At 37.0% G+C, this 16,473-nt stretch overlaps 1 protein-coding gene across 1 annotated transcript in view; it reads right to left on the bottom strand.

Moving 5' to 3' along the window:
• The window catches only part of LOC129253864 (mucin-3B-like), a 75,929-nt gene that overhangs the window by 25,084 nt on the left and 34,372 nt on the right, over positions 1–16,473 (bottom strand). The window contains exons 34-55 of the mRNA XM_064095295.1: positions 15,760–16,011; positions 15,043–15,294; positions 14,284–14,538; positions 13,564–13,677; positions 13,152–13,274; positions 11,960–12,085; positions 11,270–11,392; positions 10,465–10,590; positions 9,513–9,647; positions 8,764–8,919; positions 8,174–8,320; positions 7,435–7,554; positions 6,843–7,091; positions 5,748–5,996; positions 5,268–5,519; positions 4,864–5,118; positions 4,176–4,427; positions 3,512–3,763; positions 2,919–3,161; positions 2,089–2,340; positions 943–1,194; positions 231–485 (exon numbers count right to left, since the gene is read on the bottom strand). Coding sequence (XP_063951365.1) covers positions 231–485; positions 943–1,194; positions 2,089–2,340; positions 2,919–3,161; positions 3,512–3,763; positions 4,176–4,427; positions 4,864–5,118; positions 5,268–5,519; positions 5,748–5,996; positions 6,843–7,091; positions 7,435–7,554; positions 8,174–8,320; positions 8,764–8,919; positions 9,513–9,647; positions 10,465–10,590; positions 11,270–11,392; positions 11,960–12,085; positions 13,152–13,274; positions 13,564–13,677; positions 14,284–14,538; positions 15,043–15,294; positions 15,760–16,011 — 4,440 coding nt within the window. The remainder of the gene's footprint in view (positions 1–230; positions 486–942; positions 1,195–2,088; positions 2,341–2,918; positions 3,162–3,511; positions 3,764–4,175; positions 4,428–4,863; positions 5,119–5,267; positions 5,520–5,747; positions 5,997–6,842; positions 7,092–7,434; positions 7,555–8,173; positions 8,321–8,763; positions 8,920–9,512; positions 9,648–10,464; positions 10,591–11,269; positions 11,393–11,959; positions 12,086–13,151; positions 13,275–13,563; positions 13,678–14,283; positions 14,539–15,042; positions 15,295–15,759; positions 16,012–16,473) is intronic.

Below are 16,473 nucleotides of genomic sequence, written 5' to 3'. Positions count from 1 at the left end.
ATTTGACGATGATGCATAACTGTATGCAAACAATGTACAAAATATCAAATTGTTTGTCATGTGCCAATATCTAATCTTATCAATGATTATCCGGATCCTCTGAGCAGTATCTGGCCAATGCAGAATGTACCATACACTCCACACAACTTGGAATTATAGAGCCGCCTATAAAATCTAACTCTTTGTGAAACCCGCCAAAAAGACATTTACAATCTAGGTGCTGTACTTACGAACTACATTGACATCGAACGAGCAGATAACATCGTTTCCAGCATTGTCTGTGAAAGTGTAGGTGACGGTGTTGACACCCAAGATAAAGAGGTCACCAGGGTTACTGTTGGTCAGAACATTGACGTTACCAGAATTGTCGATAGCCTGAGGGACAAGCCAGAAAGCGGGTACAGCGGTATTCTGATCTGAGGTAGCAACGGTAATGTCGCCCGGGCATGAAACAAGGACTGGTGAAACATCATCGACTGGTGCCACTGTAGATGAAGGACAGAAGATATTCAGTTCATTCCTATTTGTTCACGTCACATAACTGTAAACTTCATTATGATATCTGTTAATATATCTGAAACTTATTTTACCAAATGAAACTATTGACAAGCATACTTAAAATGATCACTATGCACTATTGTTTTGATACTCTGTCAAAAAGTCTACTAATTCTGATAATATTATCAATTGAATGATAGTTGTGGTTTACAAAAGAATTAACTTGTGTGTCATTTACATATAAGTCCCATTGCTATAGAATGCTGGGTTTAAACGTTGGGTTTTGTCTTATAATTGATTAACATTCATTGTATACTTATTGTCCTATTCTTCTCATTCCACAACACACTAGTTTTTTTACAGCCCTTTACTGCAGGATTACATTAATTTTGGAATCAGAGAATTAGAGGCTAGAACAGTCAGTTATGGGTTTACAAACATTACCTTGAACAATAACATCAAAGGTACAGAAGGCAATATTGTTGGCCTCGTCTCTGAAAGTATAGGTGACTTGACGCTGACCAAGCAGGAAAAGGCTTCCAGGAGTGGCAGACCGAGTGACCGTCACATCACCAAAGTTGTCTGTGGCAGTTGGCTCGGTCCACAACACATTGGCCCTGGTCGTGCCTTGAGGAACGTAAAGAGTGACATCATCTGGACACCCGCTGATCACAGGCATAACGTCATCAGTTTCAGCTGGGGAGCAAGAACAACATGGTGGTGACTGTTATAAGCTTTTCAAATCATTGTATTTAAATGGTTAAAAGAAAATTAATAGATTAAAATCACCAATTAGATGATTCATGTATTTCTTTCCACATGATAAATGGAGCATAGGATGCACATGAAATTAATACTTTTTCGGTCAAATCTTAGATCGCAGCATATTATGATGAAAGGGGCGTATATAAGCAACTGACAACCACTGAAACAGGATTAACCCCCCAAAAAAAAAAATTAAATAAATAAAATAATAAATAAGTAAAAATAAATAAATAAAAAACAGACAAAAAATAAAATTTATTTGATGCAACAAAAGTTGCAACTTTTTCTACTAAGACAATAAATTATTTGAATATTTAAATTGTTGCACTGGTGTGGTATTGTGGCAAATGTGATTACTACATCTTTCATAACTCATTTAAATTTATATTTGTAGTTGTTATTCATTTTAATGAAATTATAAATTTGTGATGTGTGATTATACTTTTGAGCTTATTTTTCCTTTAACCCTAACATTATGTTTGTATAAAATAATTTAACCATGCCTCTGTATTTAAAACTCATCGCAATTTGGCTATGCCGCAATGATGATTTTATCAATAAACCAGTTTTCAATCAATCCATCTATCTATCTATCTATCCATCTGTCTATCTATCTATCTATCTTGTTCCATGTATTTATGTATATCCGAAGTATCTTTTGCTGCGTTAGCGCCAAGGGCATCTCTGGACGGTGTGTGTGCTCAATAAGACATCACTATTATTATTATTATTATAAAGACTTCATTTTCTATCTCTCAATCTATACGCCCCATTTTTACATGAGTTTCTGGGAAATAAAGTGAGTGAGAAGAATGTTCCATGTACCTGTCACAATGACAAAGAAATCACAATTGATGGAGTTGCCCTCATCGTCACTGAGTGTGTACGCCACCAAAGTTGATCCAAGGTTAAAGAAATCTCCTGGGTTGTAGTTGCTGGCAACATTGACAGTACCAGAGTCATCAATGGCAGTGGGTGCCGTCCATGTGGCCGTACCTCCAGTGAGGCCGACATCGACGCGGACGCTGACGTCATCAGGGCAGGTCACGAGGACTGGGCGTGTATTGTCCATAACAGCTGCAGAAAATAGGTGGTATTGTTAGGAACAATGAATATGAATGAACGTTAAACCATATCTATAATGATCAGGGTTTTTGAAATATAAAAGTAACAATCACTTGCAACCATTTGAGACTGATGCATGAAAAGACCAAGTAGTAAGTGATCGGTTTTAATGTTTCAAGTGTGATTTTTCACAGCATTTATGTTAAGGGTCCCAGGCCATGTTTTAGGATAAATTCCCTCTTATACCAATTATCATATCATTTTTTCAAGGGAAAATGCATCTTTGAAGATGTTCTAATGGTATTATGTAGCTAACAATTCTTAAACATGTTATTTTAGTTCTATGTTATACACTTAGATGCTAGGAGTCTTTTGATGAGTCTGAATTAAATAATCTGATACAACTTTCTACCACATACATAATGACTGCCCAATGGAATTTAAACGAAAAATTAAGGAAACCTATTAGAAACAAAAAATAAAGCTCACAATTCACTTATATTTCCGTACATGACTTTACAAATCAATCTGTAATTAAAGGTACACACTACATGTATCTACTCCTTGGGGTTTTATCCCCATCTACTTACTTATGACAACCACTGAGAAGGAACAGGTAGCAACGTTTCCAAGAAGATCAGTGAAGGTGTAGGTAACCTGTGTGGTGCCAAGGAGGAAGAGGCTACCTGGTGTTGATGTCTGTGAAGTTACAACACCTGCTTCTGTAACAGTGGGAGGGTTCCAGGTAACAGGTGCACGGGTAGCCCCCAGGGGTGCCTCGTAGGTGATGGTGTTGGGGCAACCAATAATGACAGGTGCAATGTCGTCAACAGCTTCAAGGTTACAGAAAAGACAGAAGATCACTGGAAAATTGTTTTCATCACAGACAAAATTTTCAAATGATGTTCTTTCTAATTTGTCCAAAAATGCTGATATGTAACCCTACTTATCAAAGGAGGAATAAACTACATATTAGATATTTTGATAAGGTAAAATATTATCTGAGCACCATACTTTCATCGAGGCATATTCATGGGCAGGAAGGAATTATAATTATAGTAAACAGATATTTATTTGTTACTTTGAATATGATATAATTGGAAAAAGGCCTATAGGGTATTAATGTATGTGTGATATTTCAATGGGACATAGATGGAGCAACAATATTTGTAAGATTTATCACCTGTGACTGTTACCACAAAGGTACAGATTGCTGGGTTGCCGGCCTGATCGGTGAAGGTATAGGTGACAGCGGTAGTTCCCACCCCAAAGAGCTGTCCTGGGTTGAAGTTCTGGCTGGCCAGCACAATACCAGATTCATCTTCTGCAGTCGGCTCATCCCAAGAGACGGAAGCAGTGGACAGGCTGGAGCTGACCTCCACGTTGATGGCACCGGGGCAATTGGAGATCACGGGTGGTATAACGTCAGCAGCAACTGTCACCAGAAGAAGGCGTTGATAAAGTACGTTGACAAAGTGATAGAGATTATCATTCACACAATTTGATTTCAAACAGAGAAAAGAATATAAATCAAATGATTTAGAAATAGTTTTTCCTCTGTTAAATTTGCAGATGAAAAGTAACAAATCAAATTCAAACTTACTGAAAATTGATCCCAAGGCCCCACAGTTGTGTCAAAAACCCTGTACAGACTTTTTCTACTACTTGATGACAAATGTTCACTGTTGAAATGTTGTGGCGTATTTTTCACTCACCCCTACTGCTAATACTACTGCTGACGTTTAGTTGCTAATGCTGGTGCTATTAATACTATAAAAAAAAAGCAACACCATCAACAAAGTACCAATAGCTACAACAACTCGATAAACATAATACATGTAGTTTACCAGTAACTATGACTTCAAAGGCACAGATGGCAAGGTTGTTGGAAGGATCGGTGAAGGTGTAGGTGACAACAGTGGAACCAAGGCCAAAGACATTCCCTGGGATGAAGTTGCTCACAGTGTTGACTGTGCCAGAGTTGTCCACAGCTGTAGGTGGTACCCAGGAGGCTGTAACCGAAGTGACACCTTGGGCAACACTAAGGAGAACATTTCCAGGGCAGTTGGAGATGACAGGGTCAACATCGTCAACAGCAACTGCAGAGGAATGTGGAGAATGCTGGGGATTAGGGCATCATGCTCAGATGGTAAAGAGATCAATTGAAGTGGTTTGTTTTTATCTACTGGTTTGGCAGACTCATTACATCATTGGTGTCCAATGAAGTTTGGTAATTTTTTATAATTAGGCTTTCAATTATTGAGAGACAAAGTAATAAGTATATTGTAATGGTTTATCATGAAAGCTAGAAAGGAGCAATATCATGGACAGATGAGATGGAAGTATGTGTGTGACTCTCTAGAATGTTTTTTTTTATACTTACAATCCAAATAAACAGAGCTGTCAAAAATTCACTTTATAAATTGGTAGTCACATAAATAGGCCACCCATCATCTTCATCAAGTTGCTTTTAGATAAAATGCCATATCATCTAATATACCAATATGGAGAGATTGTATTTAATGATAAAAATACCTTGAAGACCAACAAAGAACTCGCAAGTGGCAAAATTGCCTGCCAAGTCGGTAAACGTGTAAGAGACAAGAGTGGCTCCTAGCAGGAAGTCATCTCCTGGTGCATAGTTGTTCTCTACTGCAATGGCTCCGATGGAGTTGTCTACTGCGGAAGGTTCGATCCAGGTTACAGCCGTTTCAGTGATGCCCACTCCAACAAAAATAGCAATGTTTCCAGGACAATTCTGGATAATGGGGGCGTCCTGATCTTCACCAACTGTCAACCAAAACAAAAAAAGTATGATTGTTCCATTTCTTAATCACTGCATACTATCACTGACACAGACAGTAAATTATCTTTATTGAAAATAAGCACCGTTCCAAAGAAATCTAATAGTTGCATGCAACAAAAAAATTAGAACTCACCAATAACAGTCACATCAAAACTACATGAAGCTGGATTCCCAGCAGCATCGCCAAAGCTGTATGTAACCCTGGTGGTGCCAACATTGAAAATGTCTCCAGGATTGAAATTATTGATGGTTGTGATGACACCCACATTGTCGGTAGCAGAGGGTTCGATCCAAGTGGCAACAGAAGATACAGTACCAGGTCCAACCTCAATGGTAAGATCTCCAGGGCAGTTTGTGATGGCGGGTGGGCTTACATCAGGTTCAGCTGGAAAAGAAAGGTTAAAATGTGTGATTTTTTGCTTTATCCTTTTAATGTTACATGTACTATGGCTAAATCCTAATAGTTAACTAACTGTTAAGTATAAACCTTTGAAATCACGGTGTCATAACATTTTTACTTGAATTTATTCATGGCCAGCTTGACTACTCTGGAGATCAAAAGCAGGATTTAAAACAGTTACGTGGATCAAAAGGAACACCGTGTGGGACAGACCTGCAATAGTGACTGTGAAGGTACAGACATCAAAGTTGCCAGCAGCATCTGTGAAGGTGTAGGAGACCACTGTTGAGCCAAGATCAAAGTTGTCTCCAGGAGTGAAGTTGTTGTCGGTGCTGACGACAGCGAAGTTATCGGTGGCAAAGGGTTCCAACCAGGAAACCACAGTGCTGAGTCCACCAGGAGGCAGGCTGATATCAATGTCTTCCGGACATTGCTGAATCTCAGGGTTGATGTTGTCAAGTTCTGTCATGTGAAAATAAAGGTTGAAGATATCACATCAATACCATTCACTTTCTACAAGGTAAAGAAGAAGGTATAGAAGAGAGGAACATCTTCTGGAATATGATACACTTGGTTTGTAACAGGAACTCTTCTGTCATTTCCATTCAGCCCAGCCTAAAGGAGGTATCCAGTCAGATTCTTTTCTTAAAATATAGTTGATCCTTTAGAAGGACATTTTGTCCCTAGGACGACACTGCTTTCTTTTTTAAAAGGCAATTTTTTTTTATGGTAAGGTAATCTACAAATTGATATCCTGACTGTATCCAAACTCAATACAGTGTTATTATAACCATCTCGAGATTAGAGCATCCTTTTGCTCCACCCAGCAATATGGACATTGACAAAGCGATATATATATCAAATATATAAATACAGCGTATTTCTAATATATTATGAAGTTGGGAAAGCAGAATTTAATGTTCAATGCCAAGTTTTGTAAATCTCATAGGAATCATTAAATTCTCCAAGCAATGCGTGAATGTATGAAGGAATTCATAAATATAATTATGATATCTGTTGCTTTCTGAAGCAGGTGTAGAACTGGGGTCCGTTTTTTTAAAAGTTGCTATAAGACCAACTTTACAATATCAGTTAAAAGCTACTAAAATCATTCAATCTGACTGGCTGATTGCAAATTTATTATAAAAATTGTGCATTTGTTATTACAAGCCTTTATAAAATGGGACCCTGGAGTACCTAGGCCACCTCTGGTTGCTGGGATGGTGCAATATCATCACCATCAATATTTTTCTTAAAACCTTTTAATGATATTTCCCATATTTCAAAAGACCCTTGCAGAAGACTCACCTGTAACACTGATAGTAAAGGTGCAAGTAGCAAAGTTGCCTGCTCCGTCAATGTATCTGTAGGTCACAGGCAAGACGGTCCCAATGGCATAGTAAGCTCCAGACTCGCTGTTGACGGAGACAAAGCCCCAGTTCCCAGAGTCGTCTGTGACTGTAGGAAGGTTCCAGGTAACCACGGCACCACCGCTGGTTGTGGTAGCTGGTACGGTAATACTGTCAGGACAGTCCAGGACTGGCCTGGTGATGTCATCTTGGGGGAAAATAATGGGAAATATATTTCAATGCAGTGAAGGAGAAATAATATATTCTTGCTATAGTGAGCTTTGGCTCATTATTTTATATAAAGACAGTGTATAAATATAGATGTAGCTATATATTACCTTTTTTCCTTTCTCCCCTACAAATGCAGTATTCAAAGCTATTTAGGTTTTTCAACATCATTTTCATACAATAAAACAAGTTTTCTTTATATAACTCTTAAATTGATTCAGTAAATTCAGGACAAATGGACTTTCATCTAAAAAGTAATCAGTTTTCATTGATTACAAAAACACACCCATACTTTATATCCAATTTAAGGGAGTTCTGCTTACTTGGTGGGACCTCGCATGTGACTCCGGAGTATCCGTTGAGACAGGAACAAACAAAGTAGGTGTTGAAGGCCAAACAGTTGCCGTTGACAGTACAGGGGTTGCTGAAACAAGGATTGGGATCTAGAAGACAGAGCATAAAGATAGAGATAATGTCATCATTACAATTACTCTGAGGACCATAATGAAAATAACAGAGTTAAATGGACAGGAAATTCTATCAACCTTCACACCAAGAAAAGGTAGGATGATTGAATTTGACACGAAGCAGAACTTGTATTTCCATTTCAAAATTGCATGTAGGTTTGTAAAAAAGCAATTAGTCATTTTTTTTCCAAACATGGATGTCCTAAAGAAAGCTATAAATTCATCTCTAGATTTTAATGTCATCATTTTGAAGCTACGTGTAGTTGCTTTAAAATTATTGTTCCGAATTTTGAAGCAACAAAATTATGGTCATATGGTTTGTCATATCTACTTGTATCAATGGTTTGTCATATCTACTTGTATCAATGGTTTGTTATATCTATCTACGTACTCAACAAAATTATACGAGGCAAGTTGTTTAGCATTTTACATGTACTACATGTGTGAAAAACAGTATATTTAAGGACTGATTTTTCTGAATCATCTTTCTGTAAAATTGAACAATTCATAAAGGCTGCATGTTGATTTGAATCATGACAAGGTGTATTTTCATCCACACATCTTTGAATAAATAATGCAATCAGGTCCAACTTACGAGTCAGTTCACAGCATTCACCAAAGAAACCGATGGGACATTCACAGAAGTAGGACACACTCTGGTCATAGCTGTAATACGTATTGTAACAGACTCCACCATTTTCACACTTATTATCGTCACACACAACAAGACTTGGGTTGTTTGCTAGAAAGAAAGAAATATAAAAAGTTTGTGTAACAGTAAAAATAGTAATAATTGTAAGAAATAAAATCTAAGAGCAATATCACATAGATACGATGATTTATTTCAATTTATTTTGAAAATACAATACTATCATGAGTTGGATATATAGACGTACCAGTAAATTTGTTAAAAAAGCAAATGTGATTTTTTTTTATGGAAGTATTTCTGTATATGGTATATGCAAAGAGAATCTAATTTGTGTTCTGTGGGATCTGTATCATTACAAGAATTATGTGGGGTTTTTATGGTTTCCAAATATATATATGATAAAGAATTCCTTCCTCCTCAAATAAAATAAATACATCACAATAAAATGCAATGATGATTTCACATGTTTCAATGAGTCAAATCATACTTTAGGTTAGAAATCTACAATATGAAAATAAAGTAAAATGAGAACTTACCGGAGGTCAATGCACAATTGGGTCCAGTGAAACCTTCAGGGCAGACACATGTATACTGCGGGCTGTACACTCCCAATACCTCAGTGCCACTGTGGTAACTGTTCACACAGTTGCCATTCACACAAGGACCATTGGAGCAAGCATCCTGGGATGTGACTAAGATTTTATAAGAGGAAAAACAGAGCAGTTTAAAAAATAAACCATTGCAAGAATTTAATGCAAATGAATGAAAAAAAAATCCTGAATAAAGATGGGATCCACTGTTATTGTCCGAGAGGACTATTAGCTCTAACACTAGATGCTGATCAGATACACTGATTAAAATTGCAAAATTGCATTCTTCAGGAATCAACAGACATATTTTCAGTAGCTTATATTACAAAACTACTTTCTCAAAGTTTCAGGTTCCACAACACCTACCATGCCTAACTGTATATCTCACTATTTTTTACATAGCTTTCAAGATTTTAATATATATTGTAAATATCTTACCACTCTACACTACCATGCAGATTCAGTTGGACAATGTAGTCAATAGCTATGTGGATTCTGCTTTAACCCATTGGAAACTGAACTACTTTGCTATAACACAAAATTTCCATAGACTCCAGCCTCAATATTCGCAGGCTCAGTCTCCATACAAATAACGAATTGAAAACTGTTCCTAACAGGAACGTAGTCACTCTCTAAAGCCTTCACTATTTACATAATGTAATAAATGGGATGAAAGTCAATAAATATGTTCTTACCTAGACCGACTTCACAATGAATTCCATTGAAGCCAGGTGGGCACAGACAGACGTAGTTCTGAGCGTTATCACAGACGCAGGAAGCACCGTTCTCACAAGGGAAGTTGTTGCATGGGTTTACAAGAGTAACAACAGCTATTAAAAGAAGACAACAAAACACATAGTCCATTTATATATTCAATGCAGTCACACTGGCTATAATGGCCACCTGACCATAAAGACCTTTTTATCCCTTGAGCATGTGATAACAATGGTATCAATTCATTGAAATCTCAAACAAGCGGTTACAAATTACATTATTTACAAAGTACACTATAAAAGATTGAATAGTACATTACATTATTGTGATAGAAACAAAGAGAATGCCAAAGGTATAGGAAGATATAGATGAAGCAAGGAGACAAATGCAAATGGGGAGCATTCTCACAACTGGCAATACAATACAATATACATAGCCACTGGATGAATCAACTGGAGTTTATCTTGAAATAAAGTTCCTAATGATCGTCCAAAACTATTGGTAATAATGTCTAAAAAGATCACTTGTTCATAGATATTAATTCTTATTCCATCCATTTTTAAATCGTCTTCATACACACGTTGTATTTCATAAATGCAGGGAAATCTTAACAAATGTGATTAATTTTTTTTAATGAAAATCTGTGGATTTTCCTTTTACTTGGGAGCATGAACGATTGCCATTTGATAAAAAGCTGCAGCAATCTCTGAACTCAAAATGAATTCACAGAGTTTGGCATGAAATAAAGGTAGAAAAATGCTAGGAATCTCCACAACAATACCATAACATTTGAGACGATTTAAAACAAAAAATAGAACCAGTAAAATTTATGTGTACTGATATTTTAGACAGCCAAAAGTGACAACAACAAAAACACATACATTTTACTTCAAGCAAAAAAAATTCTGAAATAAAGAGTTGACTTCAACTCACCATCTTCACAGCGAGGTCCAGCAAAGCCTGGCTGACAGGCGCACTGATAAGCATAACAGCTTCCAGATATACGAGAGCAAACTCCTCCATTGGTACAAGGGTCCTCATCACATGGGTTGGGAATGGCTGGGGGAGAAAAAATTTGTATACAAAAAATATTAGCTAGGGGTACTAGTAATTTCATTTGATGGAAAGAAAAGCTTTCTGATTGGTGTGAGTGCATTCCTTCGTTTGGACAAAGAATATCATCACATAGGCTGAGAATGGCTAGAGTTGCCGATATGAAGACAAGGAAATTATTAGCTAGGGTTATTTCATTTGATGGAGAGAAGGAGAGGAAAACGAAAAAAAATATTAGCTTGGGGTATTTCACTTGAGGGAGGGAAACACTTTCTACATAAGACTTTATTCCCTAATTAAGACAAGGATTACCATCAAAACAGTTGGGAATATCTCGAAACGACAGATTGCAGGAAAAAAATCAAATTGCTGGGGTATTTTATTTGATGAAGAGGCAACAACATTGCATGCCTGCTCAATCATCCGAAGTAATAATAGTAACATTCTGTGTTTATATAGCACTTAATACATCGGAATGACATGTCTAAGCGCTTTACAGATATATTATTACCTCCATGTGATAACATCTTAAACTACTTTATTCTGTGGATTTCTATATAAGCCTCTCTAATACAAGGATTCAGGGAATCATCACTATAAACATGATTGTTTCTGACTAAAAAGTTAAGTGAGTTGATAAGTTTTCTCAAATGGAAATGCCCTACTTCTATATAATTCAACTCACCAATTTCACAACTGTATCCTGTGAAACATCCCTGGCATTCACAGCTGTAAGCTGAGCAGGAGTCGGCAATGTTACTACAGAGTCCACCATTCTGGCACGGAGCATAGTCACATGGATTGTACTCTGTTCAAAATCAACAAAAAGTGTAACTTGATGAATACATACACAAATGCCACTCTATAGGACTGATGAGTGAATGAATGAATTAATGAAAATCATCCAAAAAACATTACAGGATTCACGGCCAACAAAACTTGTAAACTCATTGCTAATAACTTTTTTGATTGAATTAACATGACAACTGACCATAAAAAGGATTTGTTAAATAATTCTCATGTTAATTCTATCAGAAAATTATTTTTTAATGAAGTTTAGTGCAACTCATATAAGATTATGACTTATTGTTATGTGGATTCATTAATACTTTATGTGGTACCAAATTCAGATTAAGTAATATGAATAAACGTCATATATATTTTTCTCATTTCTGTGAGTGCGATGTAATTTTTACCAAACCCATATTCAGGGACTAAACTGGATTTAAAACCTAGACTACTACTTCTACTAGTTACTACTACTACTACTATGATGACGACTATTTACTACTACTTAATGCTTCTACTTACTTCTTACTAATATAATAAGCAAATAGTAATTATTTTACATTCCAAACAGAAGAAGGTTACCAACCGTTTTCACAGAACTGTCCAACGAAACATCCGGTACAGAGGCAGTTGTAGTCGGTACAGGTGCCTCCAGCTAGAGGCGAGCAGACTCCACCATTCTCACACTTATTGCATGCACAGGCATCCACACCTTGATAGACAAAGAATGGACCAAACATGTAAGAAAAATCAATAATCAATATCAATGTAACATGGATTAAGTAAACCTTATGTAACTTTAACCTAGAACATGCTTTCATGGATTGCTACTTTGTTGATGACATGCCATTCAGGGGGCTGTCATAAAACTTGCTACAATAACTAATTGCGATAATAGTTTAAAGCTACTGAAATCCTTTGATTTCATTGGCTGATAGAAGACTTATTATAGAAATTGAGCATTTGCTATCATGACAAGTCTTTATGAAACAGGGCCAAGATTTTCTTAATACTTGTGAAGATGACCGCACACCTTACGATTGGTCTGCGACCCAATTTCAGAATAAAATGTAGAAGAATTGATGCTAATATTGAGACTTGGAATATCTTACTGTGTAATGTTCTAAATCATCGTACGAATACCTATGTACAAATCTGTGACTATGCTATCATCCTTCTTAGAATAAAAGCAAATTTAATATCTAGTCGTAATGACTTCATAGCAGTCGCACGATTTGCTACGATTTGAATCTAATTTGGCCTTTACTCCAAAATAAAGGCTTGCAATCTTTCAAAATGGTTATATTAGTATTCTTTCAATTACTTTTAACCACAAATAAAATGATATGTTCCATTCACATTTTCAGAAAATGAACAAAATGCCATTTGTTCCAAAATCGGATCGCGAACAGTCGTAAGGTGTGCGGTGGCCTTGATACATGTACATACATAACATGTTTCACACACCTCATCAGCAGCAATGCTACATATGATGCATCACATTACACAATGAACATTGCTCATGGTGACATCACAATGCAAATAATAGCACACTGTATTACAGTTATCTAAGCTCTGTTCAGTTATCACCAGCAGTGACATCACAAGATTTCTTATCCTTAGCACAATTGTGGTCACGAGTGGTGACAGATTACCACTCGCAATTAAGCAGCAGGCAAAAGTGTCATCTACATGTATCACCAATGGTGATTCAATAACGTGATCCTGGCAATAACATTTGAAAAGTAGGAAGACAGATGGCTGTGTTTGATACTCACGGTTTTCACAGAACTCGCCATAAAAGCATTCTGGGCATTCACAGAAGTAGCGTGTGCAAGAGTTGTCATACTGGACACACTGGCCTCCGTTGACACACGTGTTGCCATTGCAAGGATCAAGCTCTGCAATATCACAAAGAGATTAAGAAAATATATAAAGTCTTCACTGTATTGCCTCCTGCAAGCTTATTCTCCTCTTCCCATTCTCGTGTGCATTAAGAGTTCATTTATACTGTATCGTTTGGTACTGAATTAATTCTAGCAGGAATGTGTTTCCTAAACGTGTTTATTTTTTATCTATATTAAAAATAATAAATACAACACAAAAGTTTAGGATATTCTCTAACAAGACCTCTGTTATGTTTTATAGCAAATGAAATTAAAAAGTAATGAGAGAAATTGAAATGCTTACCAAACTGACAGTTATTACCAGCGAAGCAACCTGGACAGACGCAAACGTAATCAGTCAAGGATTGGGCAAGACATACACCGCCATTCTCACAGGGATTTGCATCGCATGGAGTATCTATAGATTGAATGCAATGAAGTAATGTAATCATGTAATACTAAATCCTGCTGCGGCTACAATAAATATAAATGACATTTAACTGCAATTCATTCATCCATATTTGTCCATGACTACTGAATTCTGATATCCCCCTGTATGGGGACCAGAGGGAAACAGATTAACATAAATCCATCTGAAATGAATACATTGAAAGATTCATATTTAAGGGAGAATATAAATAGACATCAAAATTATCAATGGACAAGTCATCAATGAACCATCGAGACTAACTTTCCTCTATTTCCCAAAGACAGGTTCTTACTTAATTTTTTTTTCAGAACTACTTGTATTACTTGTGCTTTCCATCACTTTTCTGGCTATTCTTTTGAAATGTTTACTTCAAGGAAAAGTTAATAAAACGTCCAAGGCACCTTGTCAAAATTCAGAGTCGCATCTTCCCTCAGGAATCCTACAAGTAACTCTTCATTATAAATCATCAAGTCACCATAGGCAAAACAAGGAAAGGTGCCTTGAAAGACACACAGAATCCTTCTTGTGGGATTCCTGCTGAAAGACACCGCATTGGCTTGTGACAAGTTGCCTAACAGGACACCTTGGTCTCACCTTGATCAATGATGATATCAAAGGTACACTCTCTGATGTTTCCAGCACCATCACTGTATGAGTAGGTGACAGTGGTTGTTCCAATGGGGAAGTAACTTCCTGGAGTGGGGGGATTGCTCAGAAGCTGTACCTCCTCGCCAGAGTTGTCAGTGGCAACAGGCGGGGTCCAGTTGATGACTCCACCAGTGGTGTCGTCCAGGACAGTGCGGAGGATGTTGCCGGGACAACCAGAGATGACAGGTCCTTCCTCATCAGCTTAAGTTGGGAATGAATTAACATGGAAGAAATGTTTAGTTTGCTGATTGAATCATGCAGATTTTAAAGGTGAAAATAATTCAGAATTTTAAATCTCAATAACATTTTACTGGGTAAATTCAGTCGAATTTCCTTGTTTAAAACAAATCACTGCTGTGCAACAATTACATACCAAACATGATGTTACATTTATTCTTTATCCCCTTGCAGTTACATAATCTATTGGCAAACTTACAATAATCACAAAATTCCTAGTTAAAAAGAGACGATGATATATCATTTCTATAGCCTATTATAAATCTCTGAAAAGTTTTAGTGAATTTAAGATGAGAAATTTGATTTTAATTTCCATTTTTTTCTAGTTCATTTCAACAATAGCATGCAAACTGTAAGTAACACCTATGTCCAAGTAGTGATTTAACATACATCTATTGAATGTTTATGTTATTTATATTAGGAAGTGACAAGTCACAGTAAATTAAAATAACTAAAAATCTGACGTACTTGAGGTAATAACAACATCAAAGTCACAGGAAATACTGTTTCCAGATGAGTCTACAAAGGTGTACATGACAGTGGTAGTTCCAATCTCAAAGAAGGTTCCAGGAGCCATTGAAACAACAATGCTGATTGGATCACCGGAAGCATCAGCAACGATTGGTGCATCCCAACTGACCACTCTTCCAGATGTGGTGACATCCGTTGTTAGAGAAATATCTCCTGGGCAAGACTGAATGAGGGGAGGTGTGGTGTCCACTGAAAAAGACAACAAAAACAAGTTTTGATATCAAAACTATTAAGAATAATACAAATGACTGCAGACCTATGGTAAGCTATGGTGAAAGTAGAATAACAACAATAGGCATATTGAGCATTATATCCGTCATGATAAAAATCTGAACAGGTGATTGGTCTAAACCTGGTCATGTGACCAAAGATAGTTCCAACCAATGTCACAAAATTGGTAAAAATGTCATAAAATCCAATATCATGACGTCACAAGCCTAGAATAGCAACCTGAGCCGTAAATAATTCAAAAACTATTTACGGCTTGATGAGCGGGGCTTAAATCAACATGGATATAAAGTGCACCTACGCATGCAATCATGTCCACCTTTTCGAAAATTTCATCAGTCAACCCAGTGCCTACTGCAACCAGGTAGTCTATGTATGAAGTCTACAGGAATTGCATAATTCAGGAGTCAACGGGTTAAAACCTACCACCGGTGACAGCAACATTGAAGGCGCACTGTGCATCGTTTCCAGCACCATCGGTGAAGGTGTAGACAACAAGGGTAGATCCAACATCAAAGAAGTCTCCTGGGTTAAAGTTGTTGTCAACGGTTGGGGCCACTCCAGAGTTGTCTGTAGCTGTTGGGATCACCCAGGTGACTGGGGTACCACCAACTCCAATCTCAACCTCAACAGCAATGTTGGGTGGACAGCTGTCGATCTCTGGTCTCGCGTCATCCACTGATTTTGGAGACATAAAAATGGCAAATAATTGCATTAATATCAGGCTGGGAGAAATATGGAATTAAATGATACACAGACATGCAACAGGAATACAAACTTCAAAATGCTACTTTTTCTGTCCATTTTATAAAGCTGTTCGTAAGTTAAGAGCGACTTTAAGAGCGACTGGTGATCCTGTCTTGTGGTAAATGGTATACACAAAAATGTTCATTGGCAAAGGTTCAGCGCGTAAGAAAGGATCACTAGTCATACTTCAAACTGCTCTTAACTTCTAAACAGCTTTATGAAACACCACCTGGGTCCTGTTGCATAAAAGTTACTGGTAACTAATTTGCCATTAAATGGTAACTTGCATGGAATCCTTGAATTTGATTGGTTGTTGATCAGCATTACCATGGTAGTTACCTCTGGATGAAAAATTTACCATAATAGTTACTTTAATGCAACGGGGCCCAGAAC

This window comes from Lytechinus pictus, chromosome 2, assembly GCF_037042905.1.
Source record: "Lytechinus pictus isolate F3 Inbred chromosome 2, Lp3.0, whole genome shotgun sequence".
Lineage (NCBI taxonomy): Eukaryota > Metazoa > Echinodermata > Echinoidea > Temnopleuroida > Toxopneustidae > Lytechinus > Lytechinus pictus.
Note: the sequence above shows the minus strand (reverse complement) of the source record. Positions and strands in the feature narration are given on the sequence as shown.